The 19,581-nt window shown below is 46.2% G+C and overlaps 1 protein-coding gene across 1 annotated transcript in view; it reads left to right on the top strand.

Annotated features, from left to right (window-relative positions):
• LOC147727602 (protein NipSnap homolog 3A-like) overlaps window positions 1–19,581 on the top strand; it is a 412,033-nt gene that overhangs the window by 279,291 nt on the left and 113,161 nt on the right. Inside the window, exon 3 of the mRNA XM_086961632.1 lies at window positions 4,119–4,274. Coding sequence (XP_086817758.1) covers window positions 4,119–4,274 — 156 coding nt within the window. The remainder of the gene's footprint in view (window positions 1–4,118; window positions 4,275–19,581) is intronic.

The following is a 19,581-nucleotide window of genomic DNA, read 5'->3' as shown; positions in this document are numbered from 1 at the left end:
GGTTACCCTGTAAAGCTTTAGTTCGTGATAGGTCTATCATATACCTGTTTGCCAACTCGGATAAATTTTCATGAACTGACCTCGCTTTCCGAGTAACATCCTTAGACATAAACAGTATTTCATCCTGATCATACAGCTCTATCCTTTCCATTGGCAATGTGCCGTCTATTATTTCATCCAAGTCTGATTTTAAACTCATTACATCGAGCCGCTTCACTTTTATCTCAGTACCTCACTCCTAGGTGGTTCTTTTACATCCCTCTCACCCCCGCTACGAGTCCTACGTCTAGGCACAGGTGAGTTATGAGGCGTCCTTCTTGCTTCTCTTTGTTCCCACCTCTCTAGATCCCAAGCTTTCCCATCTTCCCTTGGGGTATGGTGGAACAATGTTCTATTCCCCATTACTGCATTCCGTCTTTTCGGCTCGGTCTCTTTGGATGCAAGATAGGATCCTCCGTTCTGTTCTATATCACTGCAACTCCCTTGCTGTCTGGTGTCGCTCAATAAACGATAAGGTCCTTCATGGTCTTCCATGTTCCCGCGATCTCGTCCATGATCACCGGATGCATGGCGAGACCCTTCGCGACTCCCTATATTCTCGTGACTCCAATGTCGCACATTTTCTCCCAGGGCATGGTGAGTGCACCTGAAACTATCTCGGTACTCCTGCGTCTTTCGTTCTCCCTCACTAAGAATGAGGCGAGGCACTCCCCCACACCCTGTACTCTTGTCATTGCACATTTGTCTATTGCCACTGGTGGTATGGCAAGTATCTCCTTTGCTTCCTTGACTCCCTCCCTCCCACTCCGGGCTGCTTTCGCCAGCTCCGCAGTGAGAGAGGATCCTGTTATCCTGATCTCTCCATTCTGCTTCTGTTTCTATTCTTTTATTCTGAGTCTCTTCGGCAGCATCCCATTCTTTCAAATACTCCCTTAATTCCTTAAAGGTTTTCGGTTTCGGTCCCCTCAGATCCATCTGTCCTCTCTGACCCCCCTGTTCTATCCAGGGACCCGTCACTGGATCCAATGGGGTACTCCGACTCCTTGGTCCTAGCAACTGCCTTTGGGAATTGATCGTATTATTTCTACTTTCCATCTCTGCCCTTTCCCTGTCCCATCGTGCCTGTTCCTCCTGCTGGGCTCCCTCCGGGTTGTAGATTGACACTATAGGACCTATGGTAACAGGTACTTGTAAAGCATCCGGCAATTGATACGACCTTGCACACTGCGTTTCTGGCACCTTCTGGACCACGAATCTTCCTACTACTCTCTGTACGGGACTAGATTGAGGTACTTCCTCACCTTTCTTGGGTTCCCACTCTGATGTGGGGAGCTGTTTATATTCCCCCCACCTAGCCCCGTCCCCTTGCTGTAGTTCGGGACTTTCGGCTTCTCTGTTGTACGGAGGTGGTCTATCTAATAATAGCCTCTCTATCAGATCCTCATCCGGCTCGCTATCCTCATCTTCTTCTAGAGGTTTCTTTTCTCCCGTAGCCTCTAGCATTGGGTACAGTTTGTCTGCTTCTATTTTTTGCACCCTCCACTTTTTAGCTTCATCGTCCCATTTAGCATCAGGCACTGCTTTTACCGATCGTCTCACTCTTTCTTGGCGCCTATTCAAGCTCTTCTCGTGTGCCACTCTAAACCATGCACTGAGGGCTTCGAACTGTGTTGGCCTCGGTAGAGGTCTTGTTGCGAGCATTACCGCTTTCAGTTGGTTCAATACTTCTAACCTAAACGTCCCGTATCTCGGGAACGTCAGTTCCTCATTTCCTTCTGTTAGCTTACTCCACTCGGAGATCCATAGTATTGAGTGTAACCCTACATTCACAGCCATATAATAAGCTGGTGTGCCTTCTGGTGGGGCTTCTTCCCCTGCATACAAGTTTCCTCTATCTCTCTTAAAGATCGCCCTTAAACGCTTAAAACACTTCATTGTCAAGAATCTTACGATTTTCCTTAATTACTTCCTTATTTACTTCCCAATGACAAACCACCAATCCCTGCGCGGCTCTTTGCTGACCAGCCAATCTCAGCGCGGCTCTACGCTGACGTCACTCGTCCCCTCTGCAGCAGTTCCCCTCCTTTCTCAGCTCGTCTCGCGGTCTTGCATGCGTCTCATTCATACACCGAAAAATGATTACTTCCGACCAAGCGATCACTTTTCTTGACTGTACGTCCACAGTCTAACTGTAATTGTCACCTCAACTGACGAGACGTCTTCCTCTCACTTCAGACGCTCGCCTTAACTGATAGGTTACTTACACACAGTAAACGTCCGACCAGCGTCCGTTACACATACACTCACTCAGACATTCCCCCTATCATCGGTCCTGCGGGCGATCAATGGTACCTCATGACCCCCTTTACAATGGTAGACAATTACTCTGGGTGTTCGATACACCCGAACCACTTAAGCCCTTCTCTGGACTTAAGATTTTATCCGGTTGCGCGCGCTCACAACCTTCCCACAATCACACTACAGGCATTCAACTCCGCTTGACATTACAACACAAGTACAACAACAAAACACCGCAATCTGGCAACGCATGACCCTTATACTCACTCTCGACTGACTCTGCTGCTTTTCTCTCGCACCGTCAGCACCTTCTTCGGCAGGGATTCTTCTTCTGGTCGTCGATGACTAGGGACCTTGGGGTAATCTAGACCTAACCTAGGTTGCCTTCCTCAAGAAGAAAACCATCTTTCTCTGCTACCAACTGCGGGGAATGAGATTTGGATAACTTTTCTGATCACCTAGATACCTATCTCAAGGCACTGGGTCCATCGTGGAAATCAGGTGAACGATTGCCCAGAGTCACATGGTGCTGAGCTGAGCTGCCGCCTGGGATCCGTGAACCCTGTGCTACGAAGTCAGCTGCCCTGGCCGCTGCACCACACCTCTCCACTTATATATAAATCTCACATTACATAGCATGATGTATTAACCTTTTAACTAAATGTGTTAATATCACTACAATAATATCACAATGAATTCATGCAAGTATAGGGTGCTCATAACATTTTGAAAATGTCACTGTCGTTCACAAATATTTTTGTAAGTCTCTTTTGCACATCATACTTTATTAAAACATACATGTTAAGCTAAACCCATGTGACACCTACTTTTCTTTTGTCATTTTCAGTGCTGACGTTACACAATTTGAATGTACTATTTATCTCTAATACATGAAACGTTTAGGTCTCACATATGAATTTCTTAGTTAACATTATTATCACATTACCTAATCACAAGATCACATCATTAAAGTATTAAACCTCATATATATTTATTAAACATAAATGTTATCATAAATTCATTCTAACATTCAGTGTGCTTTTCTGATGCAGTATCTACATCAGAACTACAGTTTGTAATTTCTTAAAATGTGGAGTTTAACACTTGTTTTGCCATTACCATGTAAAGTAAAGTCACAAATCATTTCTTTGTAAATTGTAAATTAAGAAGAGGAAAACCTCTACTCTATCAGATGCATTCACTGATTAAAGAGGTATCACTGATAACGGTTCCTCAAATGTACAGTATTAATTAAATCATTGTCATGAACGTCTTCAATTAACAAAACCAGACCACCAAACTTTATTTAGACGATTATCATATATCTTTACCAGAATCTTGATCTCAATGTTTAACAATGGCCAATGCAGGAATACAAGTAGATATGTAGTACTCCACTAGATTGCATTACAGAAAGAAAGGGGTTAATAATTGTGCTCCGACTAGGAAGTTCAACCCTCTATCATACACTTTAAAAAATGTTCCTCCGGAAGGGGCAAGGTAGCCCACTGCGTTGTGTAGCAGCACACAAGTCCACCAAATGCTTTGTAGTCAATGCAGTGTATGCTAACACTCACTTTAGTTGAAACTTTTCAATATTGGCCAATGTTCTTTCATGTTCACACAATCAGGTACTCCGATAGTTGCCTATGCAACATCTTAACAGTCCACAGCTCTTGTTTTTCACAGTGTAGGACCTTACATTTTGATTATTAAGTTTTGTTTTTGCCATAGTGTGATTTGTTCAGTTAAATTATGTTGCTAATTGTATTATTTAAGACATCTGACTGGATGCATTCTTATTTTTTTCACACCATCAGACAGTTTTGAACACCGTAAAAGATTGCATTTGGCACTGCCGGATATGGAAGGCTGGGATGAGATCATACCTATATTATGGAAAATGTTTGACAAAGTCAATATTGAGTTTGTTTACCTGTTTCCTTGGTGTCAACTAGGAAAGGCCCAAGAGGAGGGTGAGTATGAACAGTTACTCTTTTATTTAATCAGTTAAATGTATTTATTTTCATGTAGAATGTATGGGCAGTATAGAAACATGAAACCTCAGAGCCACAAGCTAATGATATCTAAATTTTCCTTCACATCTGTTTCAACTGAGTATTTTTTGCATGTATAACTGCTGGACCCCAAATTAGAAGGGGATCGAGGGAATGAGGGGTATGTATGGGCTGTCTACATTTGCATTCTCCAAGGCATAATTTAAACCACAAGTCAGGCAAACAAGCCTGACTTGCACCCTGTGCTAACATGAGAAATTAGCACAGGGTACAAAGCATGGGAATTAGCTAAATATTGGGGACTCTTGGAGTCCTTATAAATCAGCAGACATAAATAGGAAGAGGGAATAACAGAAATTTGCAAGGAATGGCCACCCCAAGTATCATGCTTTATTATCAGCCATACTCACTTGCCAAAGAATCCTCTAATGGTGGGCATACTACCTGTTTTGACAGAAAGTACTTGTGGTTAGAGGGGGAAGAATTGATTGCAGAAAGTATAAATCATAATCACTGTTGCCTTTTCCTGGAAATAACTTTTATCAGTGGAAAGGCAGCCAGATGGTTATAAAAACACAGTGGATGAAGAGAAGTGAGTATTACTCCTGCATCTGACAGCTTGACATGTTTCAGCCGGTGGATCCATTCAGGGTCTGTGGCTTTCTTCGGGACTGGGGATCCCTACTATTCTATGCCATAAGCACACATTCAATCTACAATCAGCAGGCACACTTCAAATACCAAATATTCTGATCCTGCTGGAGATTAATTCTCTTCTTCAGCAAATATTTAATGGTCCTTTTATGAGTAAATGTTAGACTTGGCACCCTTTGGCGTGTTTCCCCTGAGTTTTCGCTTTCTGACCTCCCGGTTTTGACTGGCGTTGTGTTTCTGCGCACTTTTCTCACTACTGATCAGTGGTAAAGTGCAAGTGCTCCTGTGGTAAATTGTGTTATGGATTGGTGTTTCCATGATTTGATTTTTGATGTACTTGTTAGTCCCTAGTTAAGTGCACTGAGTGTGCCAGGGCATGTGAATCAAATGCTTGTAGCTGGCCTATAGCTCTGATTGTGCCACCCACATGAGTAGCCCTGAAAAGGTAACTCACACCCATCATTGCAGAGTCTGCACGCAGTTTGTAACTGCGATGTGGACTTGGCCAGTGCACACACTTGCCAGTCCCTCACCTTCCTTTTCTTACATGTCAGCTACCCCTAAGGTAAGCCCAAGGTACCCCTGTGTGCCGGGTGTAATGTATGTGAAAGGTAGGACTTGCCCTAGCGTGCGTATCATGTCCTGATAGCAAATTACGGCCAAATTAGTTTTTCGCTATTGCAAGGCTAACTGTTACCCATAGTACAGAATGGGGAGTTTGTTTATGACATCTTATAAACATAACTGGCCCGGGGAACTAGAAAGGGAAATAAAGTTTAGTATGCCTGAACACAGAATCTAAAGATGCATCTTTTAGTGAAGGTGATTTTTACATTCTTTGTTTGAAAATGCCACTTTTAGAAATTAGGTATTTTCTTGCTCAGTCATCCTATGTGCCTCTGTTGGATTGTGGATTACCTGTATAGGTTTTGGATGACAAAAATCTGGTGAGCAGGAAGTGGCTCCAGATAGTCTAGGTGGGTCAGGAAAGGCTGAATAGACCTGGGCTGCAATTGGGGAAGGAGAAGGAGATTTCCTTGCACCTCAAAGGTCCAGGTCTGCCTCTGACCATGCCGTCTCCACCTCCTGCCAGAACGTCACACCAGAGAAGGCAACTGGTTCTGGCTGGGCACAGACACTCTCTGCCTAAGAGATCAAAGAATGTTGGGATATGAATACTGGGGCCTAGATCCCTGAACTTTAGAACTCTTTTGGACCAAGAAGACTGCCAAGAATAAGAGGTGGCATTACCACTTTGCTGTGTGCTTTGCTGTGTTGGCCTGCAGTGGCTGCCTCTGGTTGGGCAGTGAAAGGACTGGACTGAACTTTCTGCAATCTACTTTTGTGACCTTCTCCAATGGTTTGAGGTAGAGCTTGCCCCCTGTTCAAGAAGTCTCAGAAACAACAAAGACTTCAAGCTCTTTGGCCCGCAGCACTAGGAACTGTGTGTTTTGTGTTGCAACAGAAGAAAGGCAACCTGACGACGTGTATGACGCCGCTGCCAACTCCGTGTCCTGAAGGCACCACAGAGGGTACCACCGCAACTCTGTACCGCGACCCTGGTCTCACTGATGACGCCTGCTGACGTCGCCACCAATCCGCTGCTCGCACCGTGAGCTTTGGGCACCGCACTCCCTACCACCTTGCTTCACGACGAAGCCTTGGTATCCCCAACGACGCTGCTCCATGCCGAAATCTACACTGCTGCTTGCACCGTGGTTCAAGGGCACCGTTCGTAAAGTTACACAACGCACTGACCTCATCCTGCACCTACCAATGGCAGTGCTTCAGCAATGACGACGACGCTGCTTGCACCGCGACCTGCCAGCATCGCGACGAGCACCGCATTCACTTTGCACCATGACCCTGTTCTCACTGACAAAGCCATCTGGCGCTGCCACCGAGCAGTTGCTCGCACCACAATCTGAGGGCACAGCACGCAACATAGCTGCACTTTGCACCGCAGCACCCGATGCCTACCGACGCCAGCGCTCCTGACTTCAATAGAGAGGAGTTCGATCTGCAATGTGCTTAACTTTGAGGGCCCCGACGACTCCTGCACAGACCTCTGTAAACGACGCCTGCGGACGCCGTGCTTTCGGAAGCTCAACAAGAGGTCGCCGATGCCATGCATTTCTAAAAGGTACTGTTTGCACGTCTTCCCGACACTGTAACCGGTCTGCAATGCCACGGTCAGCCTGAACTGTTTGGATTTGTTTGCTAACTATGCTGTGATAGCTCCGGACGGAGCCATCGACATCAAGGAACAGTTTTTCAAGCATATTTTGAGAACTGAAGATTTTTAAGTACTTGTTTGTGGATTTTTATCGTTTTTGGTTTTGTCTTAAGTATATTAAAATATTGGATGTTTTTCTAAACTGGTGTGGTGTTCTTTTGTTGTGCTCACACTGTATTACTGTTTGTTATGTGCAAATGCTTTACACACTGCCTCTAAGATAAGCCTGCTAGCTCATGCCAAGTTACCAAGGGGGTGAGCAGGGGTTATTTTAGGAGTGTAACTCCCTTATCCTGACTAGAGTGGTGGGTTCTGCCTGGCTTTGGCGCAAGCCCTAACCTACATAAAATCCCATTTTTAACATTGGTTCTCAGCGGTGAGGATAGGACTTGTGTTTGCACATGATTTACAGTGATTGGTGTGCACTACTACCATATTGCAGACCATTACATGCCACATACTGGTCCTTTTTCTTTTTGGCCAATTTTTGATCTTGCCAGTTTGAACTTGGTACTTCATCATTCCGGAATCAAGAGCATAATCAGTTGCATCCCTTGAAGTTGCCTTTGAGGAGAGGAGGATAGGTTGGAATCCTACAGTGTTATGGAATTGAAAGTGATTTTCAAAAACCTAAAAGTCCAAGTCAGAGTCCTCACTAGGAAGGAGGAGCTACAAAAGGCGCTGAGAGCCTGGGTAGCAGCCAGACATGCCAGCAAGCAGTCTGGTGTTCTCAGTGGAGAGGCGGAGGAGCCTTCTTCTAAGGAGGATGTGCTTTTGGGAGGGGGAACCCCCCAGGCCATGAAGCAGTGTCCTGTCCCCAGAGGAGCTGGAGGACAGGAGAGAAGCAAGGAGAGTGAAAGTCAAACTGGAGAAGCTTAAGTTAGTCATGGAGGAGAAAAGGATGATGTTAGATCATGAGAACAGGACAAGGCAGATGACTCAGAGGAGTAGAGCCAGCTCAGATGGTGGCAGTAACCCATCAAGACAGGCAGACAGAATTGTGCACATCCCTAAGAATTTGGGCAAGGAATTCAAGAAGGGGATGACACACAAATGTGCTTTTAAGGCAACGATACACATGAATGGGGTCCCTGAGGATAATTGGGGAGCAGAATTGTGGCCTCTGTTTCCAGAAGAAGCCAGGCATACTTTAATAGCTTTGGTTAAGGGGTGTCACCTCACCTATCCCACCATGAAAGATTCCCTTCTCACAAAGTATGGTCTTACTCCTGAAAAGTACAGGGATTAGTTCAGGTACAGTAAGAAGTCTGATGCCAACACTTGGTTGGGATGTGTGGATGAGTTTTACCGGTCACTGGATGGCTGGCTGAAGGGCAGTAATGGGACAGATTTTCAGAGGCTCTACACTATGATTGCATGGCAGCACTTGTCTAGTCTATGTTTTGCAGATCTGCGCCAGCACCTAGTTGATAGTAAGCTGACTGACCCCAGTAAGCTTGCTATGGAGGCGGACCGCTGGGTGAGTACCAGGGTCCACAGGAAAGCTTATGGGGGAGACTCAGCCAAATGTCGGCAGGGTCCCTAGCAGAAAAGTGGGGGGACATGGTTAAAACACAGAAGTTCTCTAAAGGACTCCAAATTAACACCCATAGTAAAGGTTCCCATCCCCCTGGAGATAAGAAACAAGGGGTCTCGTCAGAAAAACCTGCTGAGACCGGCCTGCAAGTGTTTTGCATGTGACCAGATGGGTCAGAATGCGGGGGACCCGAGTGCCCTAAGGGTGCGCAGCCACCCACCGGTGGGCATTCCAAAGTGTTGGCTAGTGTAGAGCTTGGGGAGGAGGAGTACCCACAGGAGGATGGGGACCCCACAGAAATGACCCTCGTCTCACTAGGGGACAGTGAGATGGTCTGAGGAAACCCAGTGCCCCCTACCACAAAGAAATACAGCACCTGGGTGACCATCAATGGGAACAGGGTAGAGGCTCTCAGAGATACTGGAGCCAGTGTGACCTCAGTCCAGTGACCGGGTCTCTGAGAAGCAGGTAGTCGCAGGGGCATTCCACCAAGTAATTGCGGTGGACAATTCAGAGTGCCAGTACCTGGTGGCACAGGCTCCCTTCGAGTGGGGAGGTCTCAGGCCCCTTGAGCGCAGTTGTGAGCCCTTCCATGCCTGTAGATTGTCTGCTAGGTAATGACCTGGAGCAGTCCTTATGGAAGGGTGTTGTGTTCAGGTCTCACTTGGAGATGCTTGGGTTGGCAGAGTGGGCATGCATGTCCACTCGGTCAATGGTGGCAAGAGAGGGTGATCAAGAGGACTTGGAGCCTGAAACAGTGGCCCAAGCCCCTGCCAAGAGAAATGACAAGGGGCATGGGAAACCGGCCCCTGAAGTTCCCACTGACTGGGAGGAGGCGTACCTTGAGGGGGACAACCGGTGCCTACAGTGGAGCAGGTAGCTGAACTGGGGGACAAGAAGGGGGTCTCACCAGGGAGGTATTCTGCATGGAGCAGAAGGAGTGCCCTTCTCTAGAGGGTCTGCGGCCGCAGGCTGCAGACCAGGCAGCTGTTGATCAGTCTGGACCACATTGGATCTACTGGGAGAACCATCTCCTGTACAGTGAGCCTAAGGTTGCTGAGCCTGGGTCAGCCCATGTGCTGGTGGTACCCCAGCGCTTCAGGACCTTCCTACTGGGTCTGGCTCATGATGTGCCTTTGGCAGGACATTTGAGGCAGGACAAGACCTTTGACAGGCTTCTCACCAACTTCTTCTGGACCCAAATGCGAAGGCAGTCAAATGGACATTGCAGGCCTTGCCAAACTTACCAGGCAAGTAATAAGAGTGAGAGGAAGGTCAAAGCTCCTCTCCAACATTTTCCAGTGTTAGTAAAGGGTATGGATGGACATTGTTGGGCTACTGGATCCCAAGACAGCCATGGGTTACAGGTACTTCCTGGTCTTGGTGGACCATGCCACCCGGTACCCGGAGGCAATCCCTCTCAGGACAACGACGGCGCCAGTGGTGGGCCGAGCGTTAATGAGGATCTTTTCCCGAGTGGGGTTCCCCAGTGAGGTGGTTTCTGACAGGGGAACCAATTTCATATCCAAGTATATGACATCCGTGTGGAAGGTGTGTGGTGTAATCTACAAGTTCACCACCCATTACCACCCACAAGGTAACGGTCTGGTGGAGAGGTTCAACCATACCTTGAAGGGCATGATTAAGGGTCTAACAGAACCCATGAGGTGTAAGGGAGACGTCCTCTTGCTGTGCCTTGTCTTTACATACAGGGAGGTACCACAGAAGTCTCTTGGGTTCAGTCCCTTTGAGCTTCTGTATGGTCACCCTGTGAGAGGACCTCTGAGTTTGGTGAAGTGGAGTGCCTTTGAAAGGGAAGCTTTCGCTGTGGTCTGGGCACTTAAGAAGCTGAGACCATACCTGTTTGGGACTCACTTCCGGGTTCAGACAGACCATTGGACCCTCAGATGGTTGATGCAAATGAGGGGCGAGAATCCAGAACTGCTGAGGTAGTCCATCCCCCTACAGGGAATGGACTTTACTGTGGAGCACCATCCTGGCACAGAACACGCCAATGCAGATGGTCTGTCCAGGTTCTTCCACCTTAGTGAAGAGAACTCTGAGGTGAGTGGGTAGTTCTCCCTACTTTCAGCTGGAGGGGATAAGTGTTATACTTGGCATCCTTTGGAGTGTTTGCCCTGCGTTTTTGGTTTCTGCTGATCAGCGGTAAAGTGCAAGTGCTCCTGTGGTAAATTGTGTTATGCATTGGTGTTTCCATGATTGGACATTTGATTTACTTGTTAGTCCCTAGTAAAGGGCACTGAGTGTGCCAGGGCCTGTGAATCAAATGCTACTAGTGAACCTACAGCACTGATTGTGCCACCCATGTGATTAGCCCTGAAAAGGTAACTCAGAACTGGCGTTGCAGAGTCTGCGCACAGTCAACTGCCATGTTGACTTGGCTAGTGCACCCACTTGCCAGTCCCTCACCTTCCCTTTTCTTACATGTTAGCCACCCCTAAGGTAGGCCCAAGGTACCCCTGTGGGCCAGGTGTAGTGTTGTGAAAGGTAGGACATGCCTGGTGTGTGTGACATGTAAGCATGGGCGGAAAATCCGTTCCGCTCGTGGATTTTGTAGAATTTCGGTAAATTCGCAATTTGCGAACTCTCACGAATTTACCGAAAAATCCGCAAATTCGCACGCAGCTGAATTTTTTGCTTTGTGATACAATATTGCGGCGTGCGGCATTCACTTACCGCCATTCAGCGTTTGCCGAGTTGTTTTTCTCAATATTTTGCGAGTGCTGCGCCATTTTGGATCTTGCTGCGGGATCCCGCTGGAGTTTGGCGACGCATCGCGAGAGAGTTCGCAATTGCGAACATGTAGATGCGGCGGGCAGCAACAATCTCGCACTCGCGAAATTACAAAATTTGCAATTCTGCACAAGAAATCCACCAGCAAGCAGCATCAACCTTCTGAAAATGATGATTTTTATCAGAATAACTCCTCAGGTTGACATTTTTCTGCACTTTTTTTTGCAAGGAGTCCATTTTGGGGGGGGGGGGGGTGGGAGGAAGGAAGTGCCCCACAGAAAAACAAGTTTTGCAAAACTGAAAGCACTCAGCAGGTGCAAAACTTCAAACTCATCATTAGTAACCATTTCCTGTAGTGCTTCCTGAGGGGCCCCTCTAGAGTTCAGTTGCCTACTTGCAACTATTCTATGACCCTGCTCTGACCCTCACAGCAGGCTCATAGAATAGCTACAAGTAGGCCACAAAGGTCCTGGGGAAAAAAATTGCACTGCAACAGAAAGCAAATTACAGATAAGGAAGCAGGTGCCAGACAGGAAGTTTAAATTCAGTGACACATTAATCAACCCCAAATTAATTCATGTCACTTGAAGCAGGGCAGGTGTGCTTGCTCCCCCCCCCATAATCTACAGTGATGAACTAGAAATTAATTCATGTCATTTAAAGCAGGGCTGGTGTGCTTGCTTTTCACCCCCATAATCTACAGTGATGAATCAGAGGGTGGCAGTGATGTACCAGAGGGTGGCATGGGTGAACCAGAGGGTGGCAGTGGTGAAACAGAGGGTGTTGTGAATCTGTGATGATGAACCAGACGTAGAAACAACAAAGTCGCGACCGTTGCGAGACGACAAGTAAGTTCGCAATTGCGAACTGGTACAGAACGCTCACGAAATGGCAGAAACCCTTGCGAACACAAAAAATAAAAAATCCGCAAATTCGCGAGAGTTCGCGGATTTTGCAGATTGCGAATTCGCAAATACGCAAATTTGCGAACACCAGAATCGCAAAATTCACCCATGCTTAGTGACATGTCCAGATAGTGAATTACGGCCAATTTCGTTTTTCGCTATTGCAAGGCTACCTGTTCCCCATAGGACAGGATGAGGAGTTTGTTTATAACATCTTATAAGCATAACTGGCCCGGGAAACTTGGTTGGAAAATAAAGTTTAGTATGCCTTTTCACAGAATCTAAAGATGGATCTTTTAGTGAAGGTGATTTTTACATTCTGTGTTTAAAAATACCACTTTTAGAAAGTAGATCTTTTCTCACTCAGTCATCCCGTGTGCCTCTGCTGGAATGTGTATTGCCTGTCTAAGTTTTGGATGACATAAGGCTGGGGAGCAGTAGGGGCTCCAGATAATCTAGATGGGTCAGGGAAGGGCTGAATAGACCTGGGCTGCAATTGGGGAAGGTGGAGGAGAATTCCTTGTACCCCAAAGGGTCTGGTCTACCTCTGACAATGCTGTCTCCACCTCCTGCCAGTAAGTCACATCAGAGAAGGCAGAACTGGTTCTGGCTGGGCACAGACACTCTCTGCCGAAGAGATCAAAGGTTTTTGGGATAAATACTGGGGACCAGACCCCTGAACTTTAGAAATATTTTGGTCCATGAGGACTACCAGAAAGAAAAGCTGGAGAAGCTGTGAGGAGGAACTACCACTTTGATGTGTGTTTTGCTGTGTTGGCTTGCAGTGGCTGCTTCTGTCTTGGTCAGTGAAAGGACTTGACTGAACGTTCTGCAATCTACTTTTGTGAGTTTTTCCAAGGGCTTGAGGTAGAGCTTGCCCCCTGTTCAAGAAGTCTCAGGAACACCACAGACTTCAAGCTCTTCTGCCCTCAGCACTGGGAACTGTGTGTTTTGTACTGAAACAGAAGAAAAGCAACCCGACAATGTCTACGACACCACTGCCGACTCCGTGTCCTGAAGGCACCACCGAGGGCACTACCGCAATACTGCACCATGACCCTGGTCTCACCGACGACTCCTGCTGACAGAGCCACCGAGCCGCTGCTCGCACCTCGACCTGTGGGCACCGCACCGCCTCGCTCTACGACGACGCCTTGGTATCCCCAATGCCGCCGTTCCATACTGAAATCTACACCGCTGCTTGCACAGTGGTTCGAGGGGACCGCTTGTAAAGTTACACAATGCACCACCCTCTTCCCGCACTGCAGCCTTGCCCTACCGACACCGGCACCAATTAAGCATGGGCGAATTTTGCGAATCTCGCGTTCGCGAATATTGCGGATTTGCGAACTCGCAATCCGCAAAATCCGCGAATTCCCGCGAATTTGCGGATTTTTTTTTTGTGTTCGCCCATGTTTCTGCCAGTTCGCGAGGGTTTTTACAATTTCGCAATTTGCGAACTTACCTGTCGGGTCGCAAGTTTTGCAAACTTGTTGTTTCTACGTGTCCAGCCTGTTTGGGACACTCTTCTTCATCACTGCCACTCTCTGTCACCACTGCCACTCTCTGACTACTCATGCCACCCTCTGGCCCACCCATGCCCCCTCTGTTTCATCACCACACCCTCTGGTTGTCCAGTGTACATTATTTTCGGCAAAGCAAAGCACACCTTCCCTGCCTCAAGTGACCTGAATTAATTTGGGGCTGATTAATGTGTCACAGAATATTTTTTTAGCTGGCACCTGCTTCCTTAGTGCGCCCTGATTAGTGATCTTTTGCACTTGCTAAGTGCTTTCATTGTTGCAAAATTAGTTACAACACCTGCCCTGCCCCAACTGACAATAATGAATTAGGGGCTGATTAATGGATTTTAACTTCCAGCCTGGCTCCTGCTTGTCTCCCTTAGCTGTAATTCAGGACCTTTGTGGCATATGTGTAACTATTCTGAGGTTCAGAGCAGGGTCACATAATAGTTGCAACTGGCAACTGAACTCTGGAGGGGCCCCTCAGGAAGCACTACAGGAAATGGCTACTAATGATGAGCCTGAACTTTTGAACCTGGTAAGTAGTTTCAGTTTTGCTAAGATCGTATTTCTGCAATTTAGCACTTATTCGCGGGGCGCGAAGTTGTACTGGGAAGCCGCGAACTCACGCGAACAGTGCGAGCAGTGCGAGCAAAATCCGCTGCTCGCGGATTTGCGGATTTTGCGGGAGATTCGCGAATCTCGCGGATTGCGAATTTCCCGAAAATCCGCAAAATCCGCGAGCGAAACGGATTTTCCGCCCATGCTTAGCACCAATGACTCCCCTTCATCAGCCAACGACAGAGCTTCAGTAACCTGACAGCACCGCGACGAGCACCGCATTCACTTAGCACTGCGACCCTGGTCTTACCGACGACGCCATCTGAGGCCACCACTGAGTTGCTGCTCGCACGTGACCTGAGGGCACCGCACGCCACACCGCTGCACTTCGCACTGCAGTACTCGACGCCTAGCAACGCCAGTGCTACTGACTTCAACAGAGAGGAGTTTGATCTGCAAAGTGAGCGACTTTGAGGGCCCTGACAACTCCTGCACCGACCACCGGAACCCACGCCTGGGTACTGTTTGTGGGTCTTCACAACACCGTAGCTGGCCTGCGACGCCACGGTCAACCAGAACTGTTTGGTTTTGTTTGTTCACTACGCCGTGATAGCCCCAGATGGATCTCTCGACATCAACAGTGTTTCAAGCATATTTTAATAACTGAAGCTTTTTAAGTACTATATTGTGGATTTTTATCGTTTTTGGTCTTGTCTTAAGTACATAAAAATATTGGATATTTTCTAAACTGATACTTTTGTAGTGCTCACACTGAATTACTGTTGGTTATGTGCAAATGCTTTACACACTACTTCCAAGATAAGCCTGACTGCTCGTGCCAAGCTACCAATGGGGTGAGCAGGGTTTATTTTAGGAGTGTAACTCCCTTATCCTGACTAGAGTGGTGGTTTCTGCCTGGCTTAGGCGCAAGCCCTCGCCTAACAAGAATCATACCAAAAATATATATAAAAATGGGAAAACACGGACTAGCAACACAATAAGAAAACAATGCTCCTTGTTGCATGCTGAATTGCAGCTCAGTGTAAACCCAATGCACATTCATGGTGGGTATTTACTGCTTTTACAGTTAGCCTCGTTAGTAAAATAAATAATCATACTTACCTTGTTCCACAAACCAGCCAACCCCAATACAGTTCAACATCATGAGCTAAATTGGATAAAATAATTTGTTAGTAGCACTGAAATATGTGTCTTTCATGGTAAATGCGTGAATTGAGGAACATTTTCACATCTAATTTTTGCTATAATGAAGGCAAAGTGGCCACATGTTTGAAGGTGACCTGACAGACAGCATTGTTTGAGTAAGATGCGTCCTTATTCACATCACAGATGTTTCACTGGTGCATGACCTAGAGACTGGGGTCAAATCTCAGAGAACAGGCCTCTGAGAACCAGCTCGACCCCCATTTAAGCTATGCAGCAATGGGTTAAGGAAGTGAAGCTCGCAATTCTGGACCGGGAGGCTGTCATCAGTTATTTGGAGTCAGATGTTGAAAAGGGCCATGTTACGTTTATCTAGTACCCAAACCAGACCAATAAAGAGTCCAGTTCTCTAAAGAAAACCCTGGTTAATAATACTGGGACATTAGCTAAATAATATAGGAAACAAAGAAGTATAAGCATTACGCCCAATGCTATCCTCCCCATTACCGACGACTGAGATGTTTTCCACGATGTTGCATAACCTCTGAGGACAGATGGAAAGATGGCCTGATGCTAACAGTAACTATATCAGATTGTGCATGATAAGCTCCGGCACCCAGATATTTAAACATTTGAGGCTCCCAACTAGTTGCTCAGTTGCTCTGTTGATTGGTGGCAGAGAACTCTCTTTCATACTATGTCGAATCACAAATACACAAGTACTGTGCCAGTTCACTTTTAGGCCAGACAATGTAATGGCAGTACTTCCAGTTCAGCAATTATAATATTTATCACTTTGTGTCTTTTCTTCAAAAACACAATCATGTCATCCGCATACAAGGATATTTCACGGATTACCTCCTTTAACTCTTGTTTTGCTCCACCCCTTCTCACTCTTGAGGTTCCATTGATAGGGCAAAGAGCAATGAAGAGATAGGGCAACCGTGGTAAGCCCCCCTCTTTGTTCTCTGGAGTGAGATATCACATTGTCTGTGCTAACCCTCGCTGTGATTAATCTGTATAATCGGAATATCCAAAGCAGTATGTCAGAATTATGCCATCTTCCCAAAAAGTGCCAATTGGTGAACATGCTAATCACAATATTCAGGTCATTACCCCAACCACTGGGTTAGCTGCAGACGTTGAGGTGTCCTCAATCACCTGAAAGATCTTCTGCTCACTTGCCAGATACAAATCCACATTTCTCTGAGTGAATAAACCCTTGGAGGTATTAGAACAGTCTAGATGCAATCACTTTGCTCAGAATCTTTTACTCAGTATTTACTAATAATATTGCTGGTATGAGGTCACACACCACATTGTTTAGGTAGGGTCTCTATTAGGGTCACTATTAGGGTCTCCTTCTTTGAGGGGAGAAATGCTCTCTTAAGTTACACAGCCTGGTACATTCAGCTGGTTGAGTAATTAAGACATCCTTGTATGTTGAAAAGAAGTCAACTGTAAAATTCCTGTTTTGATCTCAGTATCGTTATTGGGGCTTCTACTGCTCTCACTTGATCCAAGAATGAGGTTTTCACTTTATACTTTTCAGATAATCAGTTGACCCTTTTGTTACCAAAGCAGTCTAGTTTGTCATATATTTATAAATAGTATTCAGTAAAAGTCTTCTTTATCTCTTCCTGAGAGTGTACTACCCCTCCCAGTCTTCCATGTAGGCTCATGATCATGAAACCACTATTGTCTGATGTTATTAACCAAGCCAACAGTCCCCATGTGTGTGCTTCCTTGTTCTGCATTGCCCCAGTCAACACAGCTTTTTACTACCTGTGCATGTTTCCCACTCTCTGTGCACCATACGGACCACAAACTCTGCTCTTTCCAGTCTTTTTTTGTCCGTAATCAATTTTTCCTATTTCTTTCTACAACTTCCTTTTCTCTTAGTAGGGCGTTTTTTAGGTCGAGTCCCCTAAAAACTTAAAGATCTCCCACTCAATTAGAGCTTCAAATGCCATCCAACTTTAGTAACTCAGATAAAATATTCATGATCTAAAATGGCCCTGCATAGATATTCCATTGTTGTGATCACAGCCCGCTGTTGTTCAGATCACAAGGCCCTGATTGATAGCACGTGGCGGTCATATATCGGAAAGTACAATGAATGTTTGATGGCATCAGCATTTCTTCTCCCCTCCAATGCTTTCTATACCCCGAATAGGTAGCCTAATCTTGAAAAGCCTGTGCAGCTTGCAGCACTGGTGATCCAGATAGAGGCAAATGGGATCTATCCAAGGTGGCATCCCACACACAGTTAAAGTCCCATCATATATTCTTTGGTACGTGGCTGCCAAATGGCTGGGTATCCTGTTAAGGAACTTGGCCTGGTCAACCTGTGCAGCTTAAACACCTATCAGGAGTACTCCTATTAAATCTAACCTACCTTTCACTAATAAAATCTCCCCTCAGGCTCTCAGAGGCACCTTCAGCATAGGATAAAGAAACCAGTGGAGAATATTTGGCGACTTCAATGCTTTTATAACAAAACAGGTATAGCAAACCTTACAAGGAACAATATTCCTCATCTTGTCTACATGAATAAGGATCCCATATGAAACATAAGAGTAGCTTTCACCCACAACAAGCAAACCCTACAAGGAAAAATATTCTCCATATTTTCTACACAAAAAAAGGATCCATATGATAGATAAAAGTACCCTCACCCACAAGCTGTGGCCTGCTTCATCACAGGGCCTTATCTCACCATGATGCAACCTTTGTCAGGATGGTTCCAAAGGTAGGGGGCTCTTGAAATGATAAGCAGGAATCACATTCGTAATATGCTGAAGGTAATGAGTTAAACATGTCTTGTGGACAACTCCTTATCAAAAAATACAAAGTGAGGAGGGTCAAAAAGGGCCTATATTTACTGACCCCAATATTCCAAAGGCCTATAATTTCAGACTATATACTACAAAACGGAATACCTGGGTCATAAGATGAAGTGTTATGGTAGTCCTAAGGCAGAGTTGTTGACAAACTATGAGATCGAAAAGCTAACCAAAGAGAATAATCGGTGGTTGAAAAATTCTCATCAGACCACCCAAATGGCGGAGTGTCCTCATATGAGATGGGTTGTGGATCCAAACAACATCCTGACCATCATATGACGGTATAGTTGCGGATACCAATAGTTGTCTCCATCCAAGGTTTATTCTCAATAGGTTGCTGATGAGGTGCAGTGTGTGTAAGTAAGTGTGAATTAAAAATGATTACCAGAACACAAATTATGTTTATTGAGTATTGCTCTGGTATCAACTGTAAAAAACTACGCCTAGTAGTCTGACAATAGGACTACTTAGTGAGGCTGTGCAAGACGGTCGACATGTTTCAGCCAAAAGGAAGTGTTATCCGGCTTTCTTCAGGACCAAATTAAGATGAAAATACTACTGCACAGAGAATTAGATATGAATGTGATTTTATATAACAAGAATATGAACATCCTACCCGGACCTTGGAGCCCCAATGTTTCCAGGGATGTTGGATAATGTGATCCTTACCCAGCTTTATGTGGGTAGTAGACCTCACCTCGCCCGGCGTCCTGCTCGGGAAAATTGAGGCACCGCTCTCTCCGTCGCTACCCCTCTAGCGTCCGAGAGGAAGCTTGTTTCCGGTCCGGGGAATACATGGCTTGGCAGTTCGGGCTGGACTGTTCCCATGAGGCACAGGGTCAGACTAATTTGCATATAGCCATGTCTGAACTGGGGTGGCGGAGTGGGCTAAAGAACGGTGATGGATTAAACCCAGATCTTTTGACTGGATGTGAGTGTTTGATTGATTCAGATGCTCCGTCCATCACCACCCCCTTTTGTACTGCCATTGTACTGAAGGCAGTGGCAGCGGGTGGTTGTCTTCAGGCGGTGGCCCTATTCTCTGCAAAAAGCGAGGCTTGACATGGCTTCAGGTGTCACAGCTG

Source organism: Lissotriton vulgaris, chromosome 3_1, assembly GCF_964263255.1.
Source record: "Lissotriton vulgaris chromosome 3_1, aLisVul1.2, whole genome shotgun sequence".
Lineage (NCBI taxonomy): Eukaryota > Metazoa > Chordata > Amphibia > Caudata > Salamandridae > Lissotriton > Lissotriton vulgaris.
The sequence above is the reverse complement of the archived record's forward strand: the minus strand, read 5'-3'. Positions and strand labels throughout refer to the sequence as shown.